The sequence below is a fragment of the Pseudorca crassidens genome, chromosome 3 (assembly GCF_039906515.1).
Source record: "Pseudorca crassidens isolate mPseCra1 chromosome 3, mPseCra1.hap1, whole genome shotgun sequence".
In the NCBI taxonomy this organism is placed as follows: domain Eukaryota; kingdom Metazoa; phylum Chordata; class Mammalia; order Artiodactyla; family Delphinidae; genus Pseudorca; species Pseudorca crassidens.
The window spans coordinates 91685527-91706141 of NC_090298.1; the positions used below are offsets into that span (position 1 = coordinate 91685527).

The 20615-nt window shown below is 46.2% G+C and overlaps 1 protein-coding gene across 7 annotated transcripts in view; it reads left to right on the top strand.

Moving 5' to 3' along the window:
* Positions 1 to 20615, top strand: part of MCC (MCC regulator of WNT signaling pathway) — a 464176-nt gene that overhangs the window by 392574 nt on the left and 50987 nt on the right. For all 7 annotated transcript variants that reach the window (XM_067731409.1, XM_067731408.1, XM_067731411.1 and 4 more), the window contains 4 exons: positions 1139 to 1345; positions 17756 to 17902; positions 19084 to 19173; positions 20268 to 20416. In XM_067731409.1, coding sequence (XP_067587510.1) covers positions 1139 to 1345; positions 17756 to 17902; positions 19084 to 19173; positions 20268 to 20416 — 593 coding nt within the window. The remainder of the gene's footprint in view (positions 1 to 1138; positions 1346 to 17755; positions 17903 to 19083; positions 19174 to 20267; positions 20417 to 20615) is intronic.

Genomic DNA, 20615 nt, shown 5'->3' on the forward strand with positions numbered 1-20615 from the left:
TAATGTCAGCTTGGGTACTAGCCCCAGCCTTAGCATTGAAAGGGAAGGAGGAAGCCAAGGGTGTCTGCCAACCAGCAAGGGACAGAGCAGGCCCTGGAGTAGGGCTGAGTAGGACGTGAGTCTCTTACTTGAGAGGAAGGACAAAGCACTGCCTGTGGAAAGTGGCAGCACGATTTGGGTGACTGTCCTCATCAGGGAACCAGTGTGAGCATCTAAGAGTGACACATCCTTATGCCACCCATTTTTGAGACCTGTTTCCCATCCCATCTCTTCACTGCCTTCTGCCCCTACGTGGCAATTCCACCTCGTCTTTCCAAATCATTTGGTGCACGCTTCCTTTTCCAAAGGACAGTAATTGTGAATGAATCGTTTCTGAAAGCAAACAGAATGAGTTGTTCCTTTTTTTTTCAAATTTTATGCGTGTTTCTTCTCCATTAATACGGGTGTTTTTAATGAATGTTAAAAAAAAAAACTCTCCACGTAGTATTAAGATTCTGTTCTTTTTAAGCACATAGCTGTGTTATTAATTAAATCCCTGCTGTCTTAGAAACCTCCACGATGAACTTCCTCTTTTCTGTGTCACTGAGGTTTATTTTTGTCTTTCTTATCTTGGGACTGAACCTCATTCACACCTTCTGGTTCTGTTGTGACACTAAAAGCTGTAAACAGGGATGTGACCTATCCTATTGCCGAGTTGGAACATGGGAAGCCTGTAATTTAGGAAACTTCCAGTTAGATTTTGTGTGCAGTTTGCAACTTCACATTTGCTTTATCGGGCTCACTAACTGGCTTGCTGTCTGGTTATGTGTATTCACCTACTCTGGACCGTGGGTGAGGGAGATAAACAGCTGTGTGGACATGGCAGTTAGCACTGCTGATAGACTTAAATACCAGGAAGGGATGGCGCTTTTCTTACTGGGGGTACTGCTGGGTAACACAGACTGTAACTCAGGCAAGTGACAGAGCCTCATCTGAAAATGGTGAGAGGATAGATAATCAGGGGCTCTCGTTAGTCTTGATTACTTTCTGCAGTGAAGTGACTGTGGAACCCACCCCTCTGGGGACACTCACCCCGGGCTGGCCTGTTTTCTCCCCCTCCCGTTTCTCCCAGGGAACTCACTGTGGCTGTGTTTTGTAGACAGTGGAGGAGATCGAAGGGGTCCTTGGCCGGGACCTGTATCCCAACCTTGCTGAAGAGCGGTCTCGATGGGAGAAGGAGCTGGCTGGGCTGAGGGAAGAGAACGAGAGCCTGACTGCCATGCTGTGCAGCAAAGAGGAGGAGCTGAACAGGACCAAGGCCACCATGAACGCCATCCGGGAGGAGCGGGACCGGCTGCGGAGGAGGGTGAGTGCCAGGCCTTTCCCTGGGGGCTGGGGCCAAAGGAGAAGCCAGCTGGTCGAGCCAAGGGCAGCCCCAAGAATTTGGTGGCATTTCTAGTCTTGTGAATCACCATCCCTTTCTGGTGATGAAGTCGTTCTTGAAAGTATTCTGAAAGCGCTGAGATGTGCAGGTATGGTTTTTAAAAACGCTCTTCTCTGCAATTGCAGATCTAAGTGGATGCTAAAAATTATCCCAGTGCAGTGATTCTCAGCCATTCGCTGGGTACACACATCTTCCCCCAAGCTCAATTAAAATGTTCTTCCTTTGAGGTAGGATAATAATATTTTATAATTTGCAAAAATATACAGAATTTCCCCTTTGCAGTTTCTTCTGTAAATTTTTCTTGAAACTTATAGTACCTGCTCTCACATATCCATACTGAGTCTAATGTGACATGTCCTCTCCTCTAGTGCAGACTCATTAAAGTTAATAATCTTACATATATATTTGTGTGTGTGTGTGTATGTTCTGTGAGAGAGAGAGAGAGAGTGTGTGTGTGTGTGTGTGTGTAATTCCTGGTAGTCACCCCAGCTCACTGAATGGCTCTATGGCCTGAACAGGTTTGAGAACCACTTTGCTTAGGAAATACAGCCATTACTAAAGGAGCTGATGTTTCAGGATAGAAATGTTTGACAGAGTTGTTAAAGCACTCACTTTTCCAAAGATGGAGTTTTTTCTTAGGAACCCACAAGTACTTCTTTGTTTGGCTGTTAATTTGATCTGTGATTGGACTGGAGGTGAAGCAGTGAATTCTGCAATCAGAAACAATTCCCTCTAAACTTCACTTTGAATTACTAGACCTACTTTATTCTCTTTCTCCATTGTGGCAATATTAGAAGCTTGCTTTCAAGTTGTGCTGTGACTGGTAATTTTGCACACAGAGGAGAAAAAAATACATCCAGTTGATCACACCATTACTCTTTTTTTTTTTTTTTTTTTTTGTGGCACGCGGGCCTCTCACTGTTGTGGCCTCTCCCGCTGCGGAGCACAGGCTCTGGACGTGCAGGCTCAGCGGCCATGGCTCACGGGCCTCGCCACTCCGCGGCATGTGGGATCTTCCCGGACCGGGGCACAAACCCGTGTCCCCTGCATCGGCAGGCGGACTCTCAACCACTGTGCCACCAGGGAAGCCCCCACCATTACTCTTTAACTTGCTTTTCAGTAAGATCAGTGTGCGTACATCATTCTCCTTTTAATCTACATGCAGGTTTCATAATTGCCATTATTTATGAATATAGAAGAAATTACTATTTTTGAATGTTATCAACTCTTTTTCTCATTTGTGGCTATTGCCAGCATTCCTAACTCTCATATCTGAATGTCATTTTGTGTGAACTCACATGCGTAAGCTTATTTTCAGAACCCAGCTGTATCGGATGCCAGTCTCCGTCCTTGTAACAGCAGGTGTAAATCACTGCCGTCAGCAAAGACTTCTGGGCAAGCTGAGGACATTCACTTAGTGCTAAGGCCCACAGCACCTGTAATTTCCTGGGCTACACTCCCTGATCATTATGACTAATGCCCTAATTAGGTGTGCTTGCTTAGTGTGCACGTTCTGATGGTGCTTACTTTGTGAAGGAAATGTTGGTCGCAGGCCTAATTACATATTGCGGTTTTGAATAAATTTCCTCCTCTAACTTGAGTTACTAAAGCACAAGACAGCCCTTGATTGTGACTAGCAAAGGAGAAAAAGCCAGTTCCCCTTTGAGTATTTTCTCCAACTCTGGAGATTAGTATTAAGGACAGCATAGTGTGATGGTACCACACTCTGTGCCAGGGCTCTGTGACCACCTGGAGTCACAGCTTGATCTCCCAAGCCACTGTGAGTCTCTGGTCAGTTACCTAACCTCCCGGTTTATTCCGCCGTGAAGTGGGGGTAATGATAGTACCCAGTGCAGGAAAACTAGGTAATCCTCATGAATTATCTAAGCACTTAACCAACGCATGGCATGCAGTAAATGCTCAAAAGCTATCAGTAACCGTTTGGGATGAAATTCAGAGATACCTGTTTAGTAGTCTGGAAAGATTAACACCATACCATCTTTCTTCCCCCAAGAATTCTTATATATTTGAAGGACTCTTAGAACTCTTAGATGGACGTTGAATAACTACACACACACACACACACACACACACACACACACACACACAATACTCAAAATCTTTCTTCTGATCACATTTATTACCGTGTAAGTTTTGCAGTTAATATGGCTTTATTTAAATTTATATAATTTATATAAATTTACATATTTTATATAAATTTATATAATTTATATTTCCAAATAAAAATATATTGGGGAACTTGTATCTCTTCCTCAACTGGAAATTTCCTCCGGAATTTGTATACATACCCATGAATTAGATTTATTTCTCTTTATTTCAAGACAATTGTGGGTGTCAGAATTTGCTAGATGCCTGTAAATGCCAGTTTGCTAGATTTTAAGTGCTGGATGACTTCTACCTACCACCACCCAATATATTTTATTCCCCTGAGGAGAAATCTGTCTTTTGTGGTTGGTCGTTGTGTCTTCTCCATGATATATAGCTCTGAGGAATGACGGAGGTCTAGTTTCATTTCCATCCTTGTGGTACCACACGATAACATGGCTGGTTGGCCTTTCCTGTCTTTCTAGCAACTCAGAATCCAGAGTTCATCAAAGTCGCCTGGAAAGCAATAGAGGCCACTTTTTTTTTTTCGTTGCCCACATTCATTGTATAGAATTTGAACTGACCAGATCAATAGGATTGGTGCTGGCCCCCTGCCTGTAATTAAACAGAGTGCTCTCAGGAGGTTTTCTGAGCCTTGTTCAAAATTTAATTAAATTAGATCTTTAACGTCAGCTAACAGATTGGGCTACTTGGCAGAGCAGTAACTAAGGAACAACAGGCAGACAGTTCTTATTACTGGTCCCGGCTCATTATTAAATGAGGTAATCATTTAGGTCTTCATGCTCTGTAATAGAACCGCTCATTTCCTCACACTGAAAGGAGCGGGTGTAATTTAGGCAACGTAGAATTAATTACTCTAGAAAGGGAAGCATTTGGCTGTTCATTCATTCATTTTGTAAACATGATTGGTCATCTTCTCTGTGCTAGGCAGAGGGGCTACGGTGATGAACAGGACACAGAACCTGGCCTGAAGGATGTTTGGGAGACAGGCAAATAAACAGGTCATTACAATGGTACATGTCAAGTGATAGGGAGGGATAAACACAGGAGAAGCCCTGAGAACTCATAGGAGGGATATGTGATGGCAGGTCCAGCCTCTCTATATTATGTATTCTTTACCTGATTGTTTAGGTCAACTGCCATGTAGCAAAAATGATCAGTGCTTTCCTCAGATAGTTTGGTAAAGCAAACTGGATGTGACCACTGGCTCATGAATCTGTGTCCCATTGAACCATAGACTTGAATCAAACACAGGCAACGCACGTTCTTTATGAGATTTTGTACAAACTCTTCAGAAAGTTGTGCAAAGTCAGTTATAGTTTTATTACAGCAAAAAGATACAAATCAGAGCCAGCCAAACTAAGAGACATATAGGTGAAGTCTGAAAGAGGTCTGAAGGCAAAGCTCCCAGCTCTTTTCTTCCCCTGGAGTCCTGAATGGTGTTACCTCCTTTGCGCTGTGATGTGTGGCCAACTCGGAGTATTGCCAACCAGGGTAGTTCACCCAAGCTTCCGAATCCAGAGTTCATATTGGGGTTTAATTCTGTAAATGTGATTGACTGGATTGCTGGCCGTGTGGTTGGATTCAATTCCCAGTTCCTTCTCCTTTAGGGATATCAGGCTGATACCCTTTGGGCCATTTTTAAGTCTGTGAGTCATATCCTTTGGGCCACTTTTAAGTTTGCGAGTCTGCCAGGGGTGGTGGTGCTGCACTGCGTCTACCCACAGTCCTTCTAACGCAGGAGGGACCTCGGAGGTGTGAGGGGTCCGGCACTGTCCTACTTGGGCACGTGTGCAGCTTGCAGGTGTAGCACTCATCCTGTAAACTCAACCGCCTCTGCCGATTTACTGAGCATCCTCTTGTAGGAGCCCAAGAGCCACCCCTAAAGCCATTAGTTCTAAATCCATTGGTGCCTGTTTCTAAATACTGCACTGGTTCTGAACACCTGATCGAATCCACTTTCAGTGTTCGCCCACGTCATCTCGAAGGGCACTTGACGATCAGTGTTCATGCTTAAAGGGAAAGAGGAGTCCAAACCAAATGAAGGAGTCTGCTTAGAAAGAGTAATGACCTTAAAGGTTAACCATGTGTTTTATTATGTACTTCTTTCTACTAATTAATTCATTTATAATATGTACTTACTATTAGGCTGACCACCCTTACTGGGAGATAAGATGTTTAGCGTCATGCTGAGGTGTCCAGAGCTGGTCTGTCTCTGAAGCAGCCATTCACTTCATCTGAATTATCTCCCATGATAGGCTACGTCAGTATCGCTTTGATATTTTTAACTAAAAATCAGTAACAGCAGAGGTATTTCTAGAAGTGAAACTGTTGTGACCTTACATAGGTTAAATAAAGATTCATCTCCGTTTTGCCTTATTTAGCCTTAGATCTCACGTGAACTCTTCCCACTCAGCCTCCCTCTCCGTGATACTTTTCTTGTCTGTATATTGAAAATGCAGGACTGCAAAACAGTACTTTATATTTACTGTGAATTTATATGTGTGTAAATGTGCCTGAATTCTATATGTGTGCATGCAAAAATATTTGAAATAGAGCAGAACAATTTAAGCCAATCTCATAGTTATGGGGGTGGGGGGAGTACCTACGAGTATGGGTCAAAGGATATTTTGAACACTTCTATAGTGTCCTAGTTTATTTTTTTAAGTGTGTATTCTTACAGTTGTATGGTTTTTAATATATAGAAGTAGATTCACAGAAATAGAAGGGAAGCTAATATGCTAAAATATTAAGACGCTAGTAAGTCTAGGCTGTGAAAAGATAGGCATTCTTTTTTCTTTCTACTCTTCCTTAATTTTCAAATTGAAGAAACAAAAAAGTAAAGTATGGATTATGGACCATGACTGGTATCTCCCAGCTTTAATAACTTGACATCCACACACAAGCAGTTATTCTCTTTTGTCCTTGATGGAAATTTGTTCATATCTTACCTGTTCCATTTCTCTTAGGAGTTTCTTTTTTTTTTTTTTTTTTTTTTTGTGGTACACGGGCCTCTCACTGCTGTGGCCTCTCCAGTTGCGGAGCACAGGCTCCGGACGCGCAGGCTCAGCGGCCATGGCTCATGGGCCCAGCCACTCCGTGACATGTGGGATCTTCCCGGACCGGGACACGAACCCGTGTCCCCTGCATCGGCAGGCGAACCCTCAACCACTGCGCCACCAGGGAAGCCCAGGAGTTTCTTTATATGAGGAAGAAAATGCCAATATTAGCAAATTTTAAATTCATAAAATACTTATTTTAAAAAAAACAACCACCCTGTTTCCACGTTCCCAGCCCTAATCTGGCCTCGTAGGAGGGAGCTGAGAGGAGGGCGATCTTGCTCCAGTGTTTCCTTCCACCTCGGTTTGGGAGTCCTGGCTGGCTCTTCCTTTGTGTGACTGGAGTATTAGTCAAGATGAGGATAGGTTACACAGCAGTAGCAAACTAACCCCCCAAATTTCAGTGGCATGGCCCACCAAAAGAGCTTGTTTTCTGGTTGCACTGCACGTCTAATGCAGGTTTAGAGATGAGCACATGGCTCTGCTCCATGTACTCACTCAGGAACCCAGGCTGGTGGTAACCCATTATCTAAAACATCACTTGAACAGACTCACCCCTATATCTGAATGCTTCTGCTCACAGCCCATTGGCCAGAACTATACAGATGCTCCACCTAACCGTAGAGGGGCTAAGAAATATGAAGGGAGCACATGGGTATTTGTTGAGCCATAAATGTTCCTAACACAGCTGATTTATTTGCTTTGAGTCTGATACCAGATAGACTTGGACAGGAATCAGGGTGCCAGAGAAACTGGCGGTTTCACTCATCCATCTCGAGGTGGCTCTCAACATGCGTGACAGAATCACTGGGAAGCTCTTTCAAAGGATAGATGCCCAGGCCCTTCCATGAGCCACCAAATCAACGCATGGGGTGTAGGACCCTCGTACACTTCCCTGTTGTGATCCCAGCCATCTCCCAGACAGGAAAGGGGAGGCAGTGTCTTTCAGTCACTGGGCGTGTTCCGAGAGGCTCTCCAGCCATCTTTACCTCTCTCCCCACAGGTGGAGTGAAAAGAGAGAGAACCACAGCCTTCTGGCCCTTTCTATTCATGCCTAGCCTGCTCCTCCAGGGGCCACAGTATGGCAGTGATGAATCTTGCATCTGAAACAAGAGAGGTTCCCAACCCTGTCTGTCCACTCACCAGGGTCACATGAGCTATAGGAGTGGGTGCGGAGAGGGGTGTGCTCATCCTAGAATCTAGCAGGACACGGGCACCCTGGGGCTCCAAAGGCAAGGTGCATTGCCTGGCATAGGGGAGGACTTCCTGTGCTACCCGATGAGGGAAAATTGTTTTACAAGGTGCCACCCACCAATGCATTTTTTTTTCAGTGCAGTCTTGATAGCTTATTTTTAAGGACGCATTAATAATATTAATAGTATTAACATTCTTTGGATATTTTCAGACTAAACATACCCCTCTTGGACTAAAAATAGGTACCTCTGAAGGCAAAGCAGGACTCGGAGCCTGAATTGTGACACTGAACATGTTTTGAGCATTTACTTGTGATGAGCAGTGATTTATGCACATCTCATTTAGTCTGCACGAGAACTCTACAAGAGGTACTATTACACCCTTCTTAGACATGAGAAAACTGGGGCCCACAGAAGTTTAATAACCTTGGTCTGTGCTGACATTAACTCTTAGCACCAAAGCTTCGGCTCTGGTGGCCTTACTGTGGGATGCAGCATTCATTTTTTCTATTGTTTGGACTCCTTTCCTGCGTTCTTTCTGCTCTTTTGCCCGTTTCTTCTCCTGCTTCCACACAGACCAGAAGTAAAGCATCCTCTGTTATAGTAACGTGGGTGCCAGACTCGTTAGGGTACCATCCATCAGTCTTCCTGGCATTCCAAAACAACACAAAGTGAAGACAAAATACGTCTGTTTCCTACAGAAAAGGCTACGTGTGCATATGTTTGTCTTGAGCCCGACGGAGCATTATTGGCAAAGCCTGTCACCCCTCTTCTCTGTAGTTCGAGGGAGCTTTAAGTGCAATCCAAGGCAGAGAACCCTCAAAACTGATTTCCTCGTGTCTTCTTTGGAAACTGCTTCTAAAAGGGTTTTGTGCACATCTGTGCCACGGAATCTGTGAAGCAGCTTTTTTAGCTGTGGGCACTGGTGTTGGCTTATCCATCCCTGTCTCCCTTCTCCAGCCTCTGCTCCTGTGAGGAAGTCCAGCTGCGTAAAGGCCAGCTCTTGGCTATAAAGCACGTAGCTGACTCCGTTTGTTTGCAAGCTGGTAAGAAATGAGGAAGACAGCCAAAGCGCTGACCTTTTCCCTGACACAGCCACTTAGGTAATCCAGTCCAGGTTCCTTCGTGGGCTGTAGAACAAAAGAATACAATACACCCATCACATCTTCACAGAATGGAAATGCTGCTGGGCTTGCTTTCCTCCTTCTGTAAATAAATTCTGATTTCTTATCTGTTGGAGGCCAAGAAAGAAAAGTCTTGTAAAATCTCCAACAGGAGGAAGTGGTTCTCTGCAAAACACTCCCCAAGCCTGGACTTGGAGGAGGCAGCTTTCTCGAGACTCCACCAGACTCACCGCCTCAAGCTCGTTCAGTAGAACTTTTCCGGCCCAGTGATCCTCAGCCTGCTGCAGGGTAGAAATCATCTCATCTCAGCCAGCCGCAATTCACAGTGAAACTATGGATTACGACCTAACCGCCTGAAATTACGGCTACGCAGCGACCGCTCCTCCGTTATCATCAGCGGAACAGGCTCGTTCTTTTATGGCTAATAATAATGTTTCTCATCCTACTCAGGACTCCAGTGCCACCTTTCTTTCGTGCTTGTCGCTCATCTGTGGACCACATTCACAGATGCCTTCATCAGCACGCTCGGTCATCTCGTTGTCTGTGCTCCTATCATGGTCCTGGGAGAGCGAAGGGCCAGTAGCTGCTCCACTTACGCCCGCCCCTGCCTCACTCTCCCGGTGAACTGCCCGCCTTCCCAGAAAACTACCTCTGTGCCCACCCCAGCGATCTTTGTCTGCGACAGACTCTTCTTCCTCGCCAGCATCTCTCTCTCTCTGGCTCTGCACAATCTCTCAGGCTCCCGAGTGCCCATCTTTGTATTTACTTTCTTTCATTTGTTTTTTTTTTCAATTTGGCCTGCGGGGCAGAGAAATAAGCTAATTACATCCCTCTGTTAAAGCATGCTCATTGATCGTGAAAAGGCCCTCTTTTAATTTATGTATTGCTTTTCTCTCCCACTCCCTCTCCCTCACTTTTATGTGTGTCCTTATACACAATGTTTTGTGTGTTGTTTTTAAAACTTACATCAGTCGTGTCGTGCTGTAGACTTTTTTCTTTGTTTCCCCCGAGCGCTCTGATTTTTAAGGTCTGTCCATGTCGCTGTGTATGCACGAGGTCTGATGGCCTCCTGACATTCTGTCGTGTCCCCACCATGGTTACCGCGCCTGACATCCAGACCTCCCACTACCACAAATAGCACTCCAGTGCATAGTCCCGTGCACATGTCCTCTTTGGTCCTGTGTGGAAATTCCTCTGGAATACATGTCCGGGAGTGAGGTTGCAGAGTCCTGGGGTGTGCATGTTCTTACTTGGACCAAATCCTGCAGTGCAGCTTTCCAGACTGGCCCACCCATCTGTCCGCTCACCGGCAGCATAGGAAGGTTCCTTCTGCCCCTACATCTCCGCCAGTTTTTGTGCTGATCATTATTCCTCTTACGCCATTCTTTTTCTGAGTTCAGTGTTCTAATTCCTGAAAAGCCTGTGTCCTTGGGAAGTTCTTTCAGCAAAGGTCTACGGGTGCCTAATTCTTAATCTTTGAGAATATCTTTATTTTTTCCCACACTCTTCATGATAGGGGTATAGTTTCTTGTTGTTGCTTAGACAGATGACCACCAACAGTGGCGTAAAATAACACAGATTTATTAATCAGCGTGTCATCGGGGCTGTGTTCCTTCTCAGTTGTGCTTCCTCATTCCTGCAAATTCCCTCTTGCCACGTAAGGTCATATAGTCACAGGTTTCCAGGATTCAGGTGTGGACATCTTTGGGGGCCATTGCTCAGCCTACTGTAGTAGGCCAGGTATTGGATTTTAGGGTGACAGTTTTATTGGCGATGTTCAACAGATTGTATTGAGACTGACGCTGTGTCAGACACTGTTCAGTGTGTTGAATACAGTAGTGAGTGAAACAAACCTACTCCCCTGCCCCAGAGCCTGTGTCATCTCTCCCCACCTGACAGCTTTAAGATTCTCTCTTTATCCTTTCCCCTCGCCCTACATTTGCACCGCAGTGTTTCTAGATACGCCGTGTTTTCATCCTCTTCTTCCAGTTAGCACCAGCTGCATAACAAACCACCCCAAACATGGAGCCCTAAAACAGCAGTCATTTACTGATAACTGCATCCTCCTGGGGATGACTGGGCTCCAGTGGACAGTTCTCTCTCTTGGGCTCAGATGTGGTCGCAGTCAGATGGTGGCTGGAGCCAGAGTCGTCTTGAAGGGTTCCTTACTTGTTTGTCTGGTGGGTGAGGCTAGCTGCTGTCTGGACCTTAGCAGGGACTGTTGGTCAGAGCACCCACAAGCATCCTCTCTGTGTGGCCTGTGCTTCCTCACAACAGAGTCGGCGGCGTGTAAGAGAGCTAGGCAAAACTGTATTACCTTTTCTAACCTAGCCTTGGAAGTTATGTGGTAGCACTTTCACTACACTGTCTCCATCAGATGCAATCTCTCAGGCCAGGCGTGTGCAACGAGAGGGGAACTAGAGTCCAGTGATGGAGAGACTATCAAAGCATTTGCAGACACATCTAAAAACTGCCACAACTACTTAGCACCTGACATGATACTTAAGTCTCGGGACTTACGTTGGTCTCTACATCTGGAAAGCTCACCTGTTCTCTTTTCAAATAACGTTTCTCTGTCATTATCTGTGTTCCTGTCCTCTGGAACTCCTTTAAAAGTGTGTTGAAAGGGCTTCCCTGGTGGCGCAGTGGTTAAGAATCTGCCTGCCAATGCAGGGGATGCAGGTTCGAGCCCGGGAAGATCCCACATGCTGCGGAGCGGCTGGGCCCGTGAGCCATGGCCGCTGAGCCTGTGTGTCTGAAGCCTGTGCTCCGCAACGGGAGAGGCCACAACAGTGAGAGGCCCGCGTACTGCAAAAAAAAACAAAAAAAAAAAGTGTGTTGAAGCTTCTCAGTGACACTTGCATATTTTGTCCTTCTTTAGCTGCCCATGCTGTGTTCTGAATTCTCTGTACTGTGCTCCTGTTCACTACTTCTCTTGCAGTTTTATCCAGTCTAAAGCTTAACCTATACATTGATTTTATTTCATTGACTACGTTTTCCATGGGCTTTTTTTTCATCTACCTATTCTTGTTTGATATCTGCCTATTTTTGTTTCGTAATTTATTGTGTACAGAAATTACTCCTTCTACCTCTTTAAGGGGCCTAAACATACTTGTGATTGTGATGTGGTTTACTGGTTGCTCTATTCTGATTTCTCCTCCAGTGGAGTCATCTCCTGATTTAGCCTGCTGGCTCTCCTGTCTCATCCTCCTCTCCCTGCAGTCATCCTTCCATGTCAAGCAGCTCCATGGTCCTGGGCTCCTAGTCATGGGAGGCTTAAGTCTCTTCCTGTTCTCTAATGATATTGGGTGGTTTACCAGTTAGGTTTCTGGGGCAGTGAGTGGCCTGGCAAAATCCAGACCAGTTTTCAGTGTGAATGTGTAAGATTGGGGTCCCACACTAGGGAGCTAGGAGAAACTTGGACTCCACACCCAAATGTGTCACAGGTCTGAGATGTTGGTTTCTTAGGCTTGACCCGTCTGCACAGCCCAGGGACTCCTTTCCGGCTTCCGGGGCAACGCGCTGAGTCCGCTTCTCACAGATGGGTCGGGCAGGAAGGCTCCCAGCTTGATGCTGGAGGATCAGCTCAAAAAGCCTGACCTGCAGGGGCCCCTGCCCCTCTCCCCGCCCCACACCCCGGCGTGCACACTCCACGCCTTGCTCTCCATCCCACGGCTCCCTCCTAACCTCTCTAACCTTATTTTTCACTTCATTTCTGGCACCTGGAGATTTTACTATCTTTCTTTGAACCTTGGCAATGAATTTCTTTCTCGTTGTTCCTTTTTATGCAGCATTTCTATGCATTTTTCATAGGAGGACTGTCTGTTTACTTTAGCTGAGGCTGTCATATGCTGGAAATTTCCATTTGTTCTGTATACAGACAGCTACCCCTCCTGTTTTCAGCCCTGCCTCTCATTCTTGTCCTTCGTAGTACCTGCTGAGGCTGCATCTAAACCCAGCCAACCTTCTTCTGGGTAGATTGGCCACCTCCCCTCGTATAGTTTGTAGAATTTGCCTTTTTCCATTTTGTTTCTTTCATCAGTACTCTTCCTTCCACTCTGCTTTTAAGGAATGCGCCCAAATCCTCTGTCTGCTAATGCCCCAAGCACATTCTTTTCACTGTTACTGTTTTGATTCTTTTTTTATTCTTTACTACCATTTTCATGAGGTCTCTGGGGTTTGAAGAAAAGAATGCCTTGAGTCAGTCTGCTGTCTAGAATGCAAAAGCTCAGCTGACTTCTCAGTGCTGCTGGGTAAGCCTCTCTCTCTCTCTTTCTGTCTCTCTCTCTCTGTCTCTCTTTCTGTCTCTCTCTCTCTGTCTCTGTCTGCCTGTCTCTCTCTCTCTTTGGGTTATCGGTCAGCTTCCTTTCTCATTTCTGACAGCTACTATTCCCTCCTTCTCTCCTAGCAGAGGACCTTAACTCTTGTCTCTAAGAGAGACAAAAGCCATCAGGTGGGAGCCTCCTGTTTCCCATCCTCATTTTCCAGTCTGCAAACACACCTTTCTTATTATCTATCCTCACCTCTTCTTTCTCTCTTAGGGCAAAAGCCGCCCCTTCCTACTGTCCTCAGTTGAGCCTTCGGTCCAACCAGCTATGTAGAGTCTCTCCTCCCACCCACATGGCTGCACCTTTTCCCTTGGCAACTATATCCACGTGTAGAAGTCCAGTTCTGATCTCCTTCCCTCAGATTATATTTCTAATTGTTGACTGAATATCCTTCTTCACACCTCTGATGGTTTCCTCAAATTCAGTATATCCAAAGTTGGCATCTTTGTTTATCTCTGAGAAATCAGCTGCTTATGTTTTCACCATTTTGCTGAGTAATATACCATGATCCGCTAAGTCATTCCAGCCACAAGTTTGGGTATCTCGTCCCTTTCTTGAATCGTTCTAGAACTGCATTGACCAATACAGTAGCTACTAGCCATGCAAAACTATGTAAATTTGAATTTCAGTTAAGTAAAATACAGTACAATTAAAAATAAAGTTCCTTAGGTATACTAGGTGCATTGCATGTGGCTTGTGGCCACCGTTGTGGACAGTAGGGCTATATAACATTTCCGTTGTTACAGGAAGTTCTATTGGACGATGCTGGCCTAGGGAGTATTAGGCATCTTTGCTCCCACTTCACTGACGGTATTTGAGCCTTCATCATTTCTCACGTGCAGCTTTGACTCACTTCCTTTCTCTTCCTCACTCCAGTCCATTCTCTTCTCTAATAAAATGATTTTATGAAGCCCTTTTCGCTCTTTGGGAAGTCATTGAACTCTAAGCGAGAGAAGCAGAGTCCTGGCATTTTACTGTCATTTCCTTCCTTGAACTTTCAGAGCCCCCCATGCCTTTTCCTCTTTTTATTTGCTTGTTAAACAGCTACCCAACCTTCCAGATTGCACGCCGGCGTTTCCTACTCTGGGAAGGCAGAATAATGCTTCTTTTACAACGCGGACTTGTTGGTGTCCCTTCTGAGAGCATGTTTCACGAGGTGTCTGGCTAGGACAGACATCTGAGCCTAGGACTCTGAGCCACTGAAAGATGAGGATCTCACCTTCATACTCTGCAGGTTTCAAATGTACGTAACAGACAAACTTCTGGGCCTCTAGATGGGGCCTGGCTACATACTCACTTTAGGAGAAATGACAAAATGGCCACTGAAGTCATGTTCTGTGTTCTGCTGTTGAAGATGTCAACAGCAATTGGGAAAGACTTTATGGGTGATGAATTACTTTCCCACAGTATCGATTCCTACTTAGGGTTCCTGTGATTCCCAGCTACCCCCTGACTCCAAACCACATATCTGGTTGAAAGAAAGATATTTTCTTTAATAACATATCTTCAGTGAAAGGATAGGTATATTAGTTAATTACCTCAAACTTAGTGACATAGAACAACAAAAACATATTCTCCCACCGTTCTGGAGTCTACAAAATCAGGGTGTTGGCAGGGCTGCACCTCCTCCAAGGGCTCTAGAGAGAATCCTTTCTCGCCTCTTCCAGCTTCTGGTAGCCCTTGACTTGTGGCCAATCCCCGCCTCCGTCTGCACACGGCCTTCTTCTTTGTGTGTCTGTGTCTCAAATCTCCTTCTCTTTTTTCTTACAAGAACGCCAGTCATTAGGTTTAGGACCCACCCTAAATCCAGGATGATTTCATCTTGAGATCCTTAGTTTAATTACATCTACAAAGACCGTATTTCCAAATAAGGTCCCATTCACAGGTACTGGGGGTTTAGAACTTGGATATATCTTTTGAGGGGGACACAATTCCACTTACTACAATGGGTAAGAATAAAAGTGAGACTCTAACAGCAGTCTCTTTCCCCTCTCCTAAGCCTTACCTAAGCTGAATCAGCAGATTGGTTATAGCCTTCATTTCTGTGCATTTATTCATTTAAATTAAGACCCCACCTCCCAAGCCAGGAGAGAGAGGCTATTTAACTCAACCAGCTGTCTCTCTTTCTTTCCATCGCAGACTCACTCCACCCCCTTCAGCTGGATTTTTTTCACTGCCTAACCATGATCGTTAATTAATAAAGCGTAGACCAAAATAAGCATGACTATCACCCTTTAGTTTTCAAAGACATTCTCTGCGTCCAGAACTTTTAATATGAGAATGGGTATTTAGATTTAGAAATCATTTTAAGCATGCATGCCCATGCACAAGCACACCATGGAAAATGACTGGAAGCTCTTACTCTGTAGAGTAAGAAAGAACATGGGTACTTTTTCTGGCTTCATTTTTCAGTGTCATCTAAATTTTCTACAGTGGACATGTTTGACTTTAGTGATTAGAAGAAGGAACTTTTTTTTTATAACATGGGTAGTTTTAATGACGCTTTTATAAAATGCCCAGGGCCATTTTTGCTTTTTTAAAAGAGAGATGAGTGGGCCAGTTGAGATTCTAGGAAGCCCAGACCACTGATTGTTTTGGGAATGATTCAGACACTTTTTAGATTTGGGAGTGGTGTTAACACTGTTGATTATTCAGGACCTCGTCAGACTCTCACAGTGGTAGAACCTGAAATCCATGGTCTCTACCAGAGAGGTTTCCCCGGTGCCAGGAAGCTGGCCTGATGGAAAAATGGGTCCTGTCCCTCTGCCATGGGGCACAGAGAGGCACAGTTAATCGGGACCATTCCAGAATGAGCCTTGTAATCTCTCACCAGCAATACCACTTGACTTTGACAGGCATGTGTTTTTCTAGTCTTTAAACTATTTTGAGGGCAGCTCTGTGTCTGGCCCTTTATGAGGACGACACACATTTCTGTTAACCCCCAGTTACTGGAAGCCGCAGCAGAGACAGCTTTCAGGCACTTTTGAGCTGTTTCACCATTGAATGTAGTTCTCTCTGGGGGAATTTTCCTATTTTGGCTTCTAATATGCTGATGAATTATTGAAATTTCAATTACTTTTGGTTCCCAATTTAGCAGAGTGGAGACATGCAAGATACTGAATACGAAAAGCTCTCCAGTTGCTTTTAGAGAAGGGTTTGCTTGGAAGGGTTTGGCGTCAGGGCTGGCAGAGGTGCAGCCCTGCTCCTTCTGTGTCGGGGACTAAAGTACCACGTGGCCTTGGCAGTCCCTTAGGTCACTGCTGCTCAAGGTGCGAGTCCCTAACCGGGACCTGGCATCTGCATCTCCTGGGAGCTTGTTAGATACACAGACTCCTAGGCTTGGTCTCCACCTACTAATCAGAATCCCTGAGAGTGGCACCCTGGGCTCTGTGTTTTAACAAGCCCTCTGGGACATCCTGGTACACTGACAAGTTGGGGAAACCCTGCCTTAGATGTCCTGGTGCTAATTTTTCCCAGTGGGGTTGGTGCCCATTTGTAAGGGCCCTTGGATGCTTCAGTCAGTGTGCCCTTTAAGGTAGACACTGTACGTAATGATAAAACTGTGATCAAGGTCATCAGAGAGACCAATTTCTAACAGTCATCTTCACTTGCTTGGAACACTTCTCTCTTTGGAAGTCCGTGAGCCATAACCATAGAGAAGCAGAATCTGGACATTTAAATTCTGTGCAGGTAAATGTGTGTTCTAAATGTAATTGAAAGGGCCCTGTGTTTCTCTGTACTGGAGGGCTATTTAGATATTCCTTCCCACTGTCCCCAGGACAATCTCATCTCGAAGTCCCTTGGAGAGAAGCCGTGGGTACCATCTCTGCCTCATCACCTTAGCCTCACCTCCTTCCCAGGGCAGGTCTCTCTCCTACACCGTGCACACTGAATAACTTGCAGTTCTTCAGACACAGTGTGTCATCCAAGCTACTCTCCCTGCCCCACCACCAAAGCCAGCCCCTTACTCATCTCATCCCTTAAGCCCTGCTCACCTGTGAGGCTCTACTCAAGGATGGCTCCCTAATGACTTCAGGTGGAGTCACTCTCTTCGCCTTTTCTGCTTCCTGCAAACTCTGGATAGATATTTATGGCATGCGGGTGCGCTTGTGTCGAAATTGTCTCTCTCCGCTGAGCTCCGAGGTCCACGCAAGTACAGATTTCATCCTGGGTTCTGTCCCTTGTGCCCATCTGTGTCAGGCACACGAGGCTGAATGAATAAACATCCCTCAAAGATGGTCATTCTACTTCTGCTGGAAGCTTCCAGTGCCTTAGGAAACATGTTCCCTTCGTACGTTTGAAGAACAGATATACTTGGCCAGCACGTGGCGGACTAGTTAAGAACAGCAGTGCATTCTATGTGGACTCAACCGACTTAGCTTTTCAGGGAAGCCGGTTTCTTAACGTAAATGAAAGCTCTGCCCTCCCCTCCGCCAATCTGGCTGTTCTCCTCTTTGGCCGGGGAACCCACCCGCTGTATCTGAAGGTGTTCTTTTTTCAGGTTCGAGAGCTTCAAACTAGACTGCAGAGCGTGCAGGCCACAGGGCCCTCCAGCCCTGGCCGCCTCACTTCCGCCAATCGCCCTGTTAACCCCAGCACCGGAGAGCTAAGCACAAGCAGCAGCAGCAATGACATCCCCATCGCCAAGGTGAGCTCCCGGGGATGGCAGGGACACCTCCTGTTATCTGGCTGCCCCAGCCTCCGTGGAGTAGGGCCGCTGTGCAGGCATGCAGTTAGCTCAGCTGGCCCCCAGGGGCTTCCTGGGGTCCCGCACAGGCCTCCTGTGCTGGAGCTGCAGGGAGAGATAACCCACTAATGGTTTGTTTTGTTTTTCTTTTTTTGCGGTACGCGGGCCTCTCACTGTTGTGGCCTCTCCCGTTGCGGAGCGCAGGCTCAGCGGCCATGGCTCACGGGCCCAGCCGCTCCGCGGCCTGTGGGATCTTCCCGGACCGGGGCACGAACCCGTGTCCCCTGCATCAGCAGGCGGACTCTCAACCACTGCGCCACCAGGGAGGCCCCCCCACTAATGTTTTAAGTCTCTCTCGGCTACAGGCTGGACACCAGCTCTCATTAATCAGCCAGCTGGAGCATGTCACAGCTGACAGGTCGTTGTAGAGAGTGAGATGTTTTGTCAGGCTCTGCAGTGCGAAGGGGTGGGCGGAGAGCTGCTCTCGAGGATCAAGGTTCAGCCCAGGAGGGGACCCTGAGTAATGAACCAATGATCTCCCCGCTCACGGGACTGACAGCCCTGCCAGCAGAAAAATAGATTGTGATGGACACGCCCTGGCAGCTGTGAGAAGTAGCCCCTCCATTCTCAGCCACAGCCCCCCCCGCCCCACTCCTAAGTTGAGTCTGCCCCAGAGAGACTGTTCGAATGATACACGTCCTCTCCCCGGTAGCCCTACCAGTCTCCGCAAGAAGGTTGGTTCTCAACCATCAAGTTTATTAAGTCAAGTCAAACCAGTGTTTCTCAACCAGAAGTGACTTTTGTCCCCCAGGGGATATTTGGCCATGTCTGGACACCTTTTTGATGGTCATAGCTGGAGTGCTACTGGCATCTTATGGCCAGAAGCCACAGATGCTGCTGAACACCCCACAATGCACAGAACAGTCCCTACAGCAAAGAATATCCAACCCAAAATGTCAAAAGTGCTAAGGTTGAAAAACCGTGAGTTAAGCAGAAAAACTGGACAAGTGAGTCGTTTTTAAGACTTGATGAATCCGTTGAGTTGCCGCAGTTAAAGAGTAGCCCCGTATAAACAGAGGCTCAACAGTGTATATGGGGAGTTACGTGTTGTGTTTTGAAAATTTTTTGTTTTGTTTTCTAAGATTGCTGAGAGAGTGAAGCTATCAAAGACCAGGTCCGAATCTTCATCGTCTGATCGGCCGGTCCTGGGCTCAGAAATCAGCAGCATAGGGGTGAGTGTTCATGAGAAGCAAGGCAACAAAGTACCCAGTAAAGCTACACAGTGGTTTATCCATGATAGAAGAACTTCCGAAGTTCACCCCCAGTAAACCGGTTAGTTATAATAAGAAATCATACCTGATTTCTTTCCAAAGGAGCCAATGAAAATGTATAGTGGTTTGCACGTGGTGAATCACCTCTTCAGCCTTAAGGGAGATTTTTTTTTTTTTTTCTCTAGCTGAAACCATTCAGAAAGAAATGATTTAGGTCTGGTTACTGGCAATGTAGATGAAAGCCTTAAAGTATCTGCTTTATATCACCCTGCTTCCCCAGAGATGAAGTGAGTCAGGAAGCTCTAAGAGAACTTTACCGTTCGCGCATCCCTCTTGAAAGGGAAGGTGCTCTCCAGTGAGGAGGATTGCTGCCTTTGAAGTGTGGCCGATGCTGTGACAGACCAGAACCTTCCAGCTCAGTACTAGAGCTTTCATTTGTAGAGCCCTGAACCCCGTGGGGCTGTAAGCTGATAAATGGTGAAAAGGGAATTTCAGTTCCCTAGGGATGTCCTTTAGAATTCTGGGGTAAGGCTGGGAAATCCAGCTCATTTGGTCCTCAGGGGTGGGGAAAACCGGAACAGCACTCTTAAGGCCCTAGTTTAGAGTTTTGTGCTGGGCAGAAATTGCATGCACCCAGATTCCATGCCAAAGCCAAATTATGAACATAAAGGAGTGGACGCTCCCCTTAACTACAACAGCCGGAGACAAGTCTGGGAGTGGCAGGGGGTTTCGGAAGGGAGAAGGATGTTCAGCCTCTGTTTAATATCCAAAATTTTAGGTCTCTAAACACTCATGATCCCACATGCCTGCTGCCCAGGATGCAGCTTAGAAGATGCCGCTTGCATTTTGACACTGTTTTATGTACTGTTTCACAGTAGTTAGCTTTCTATACTAGGATGATATTATACAAACGGAGGAAGATCAGGGTAGCTATCTCCTGGTGCCTGTTTCTCAAGGAAGATCGGCTTTAAATTGTTTTGCGTGCAAAGCATGCCTGGGGACCAGCGTCCCTGAAGTATCGCTGTCCAGAGGGGGATTAATGCTCATCTGTACAGGTATCCAGCAGTGTGGCGGAGCACCTGGCCCACTCTCTTCAGGACTGCTCCAACATCCAAGAGATCTTCCAGACACTCTACTCGCATGGATCTGCCATCTCAGAAAGCAAAATTAGGGAGTTTGAGGTGGAAACAGAACGGTTGAATAGGTAAGGAGAAATTCTGCATATTTGGATGGTGGCACTGGGGGCAACTCCTTTCCCTTCCCAAAGATCAACTCAGGTTGGCTTATGTGTTGTGACATAGAGTGATGCTGTCAGGCTGGTGGGTGGGGAGTTTCCACCATCCTGTTCATCACAGGAGGGCTGGCTTCATGGGCATTGTGTGACCTGTCATCAGATGCACAGG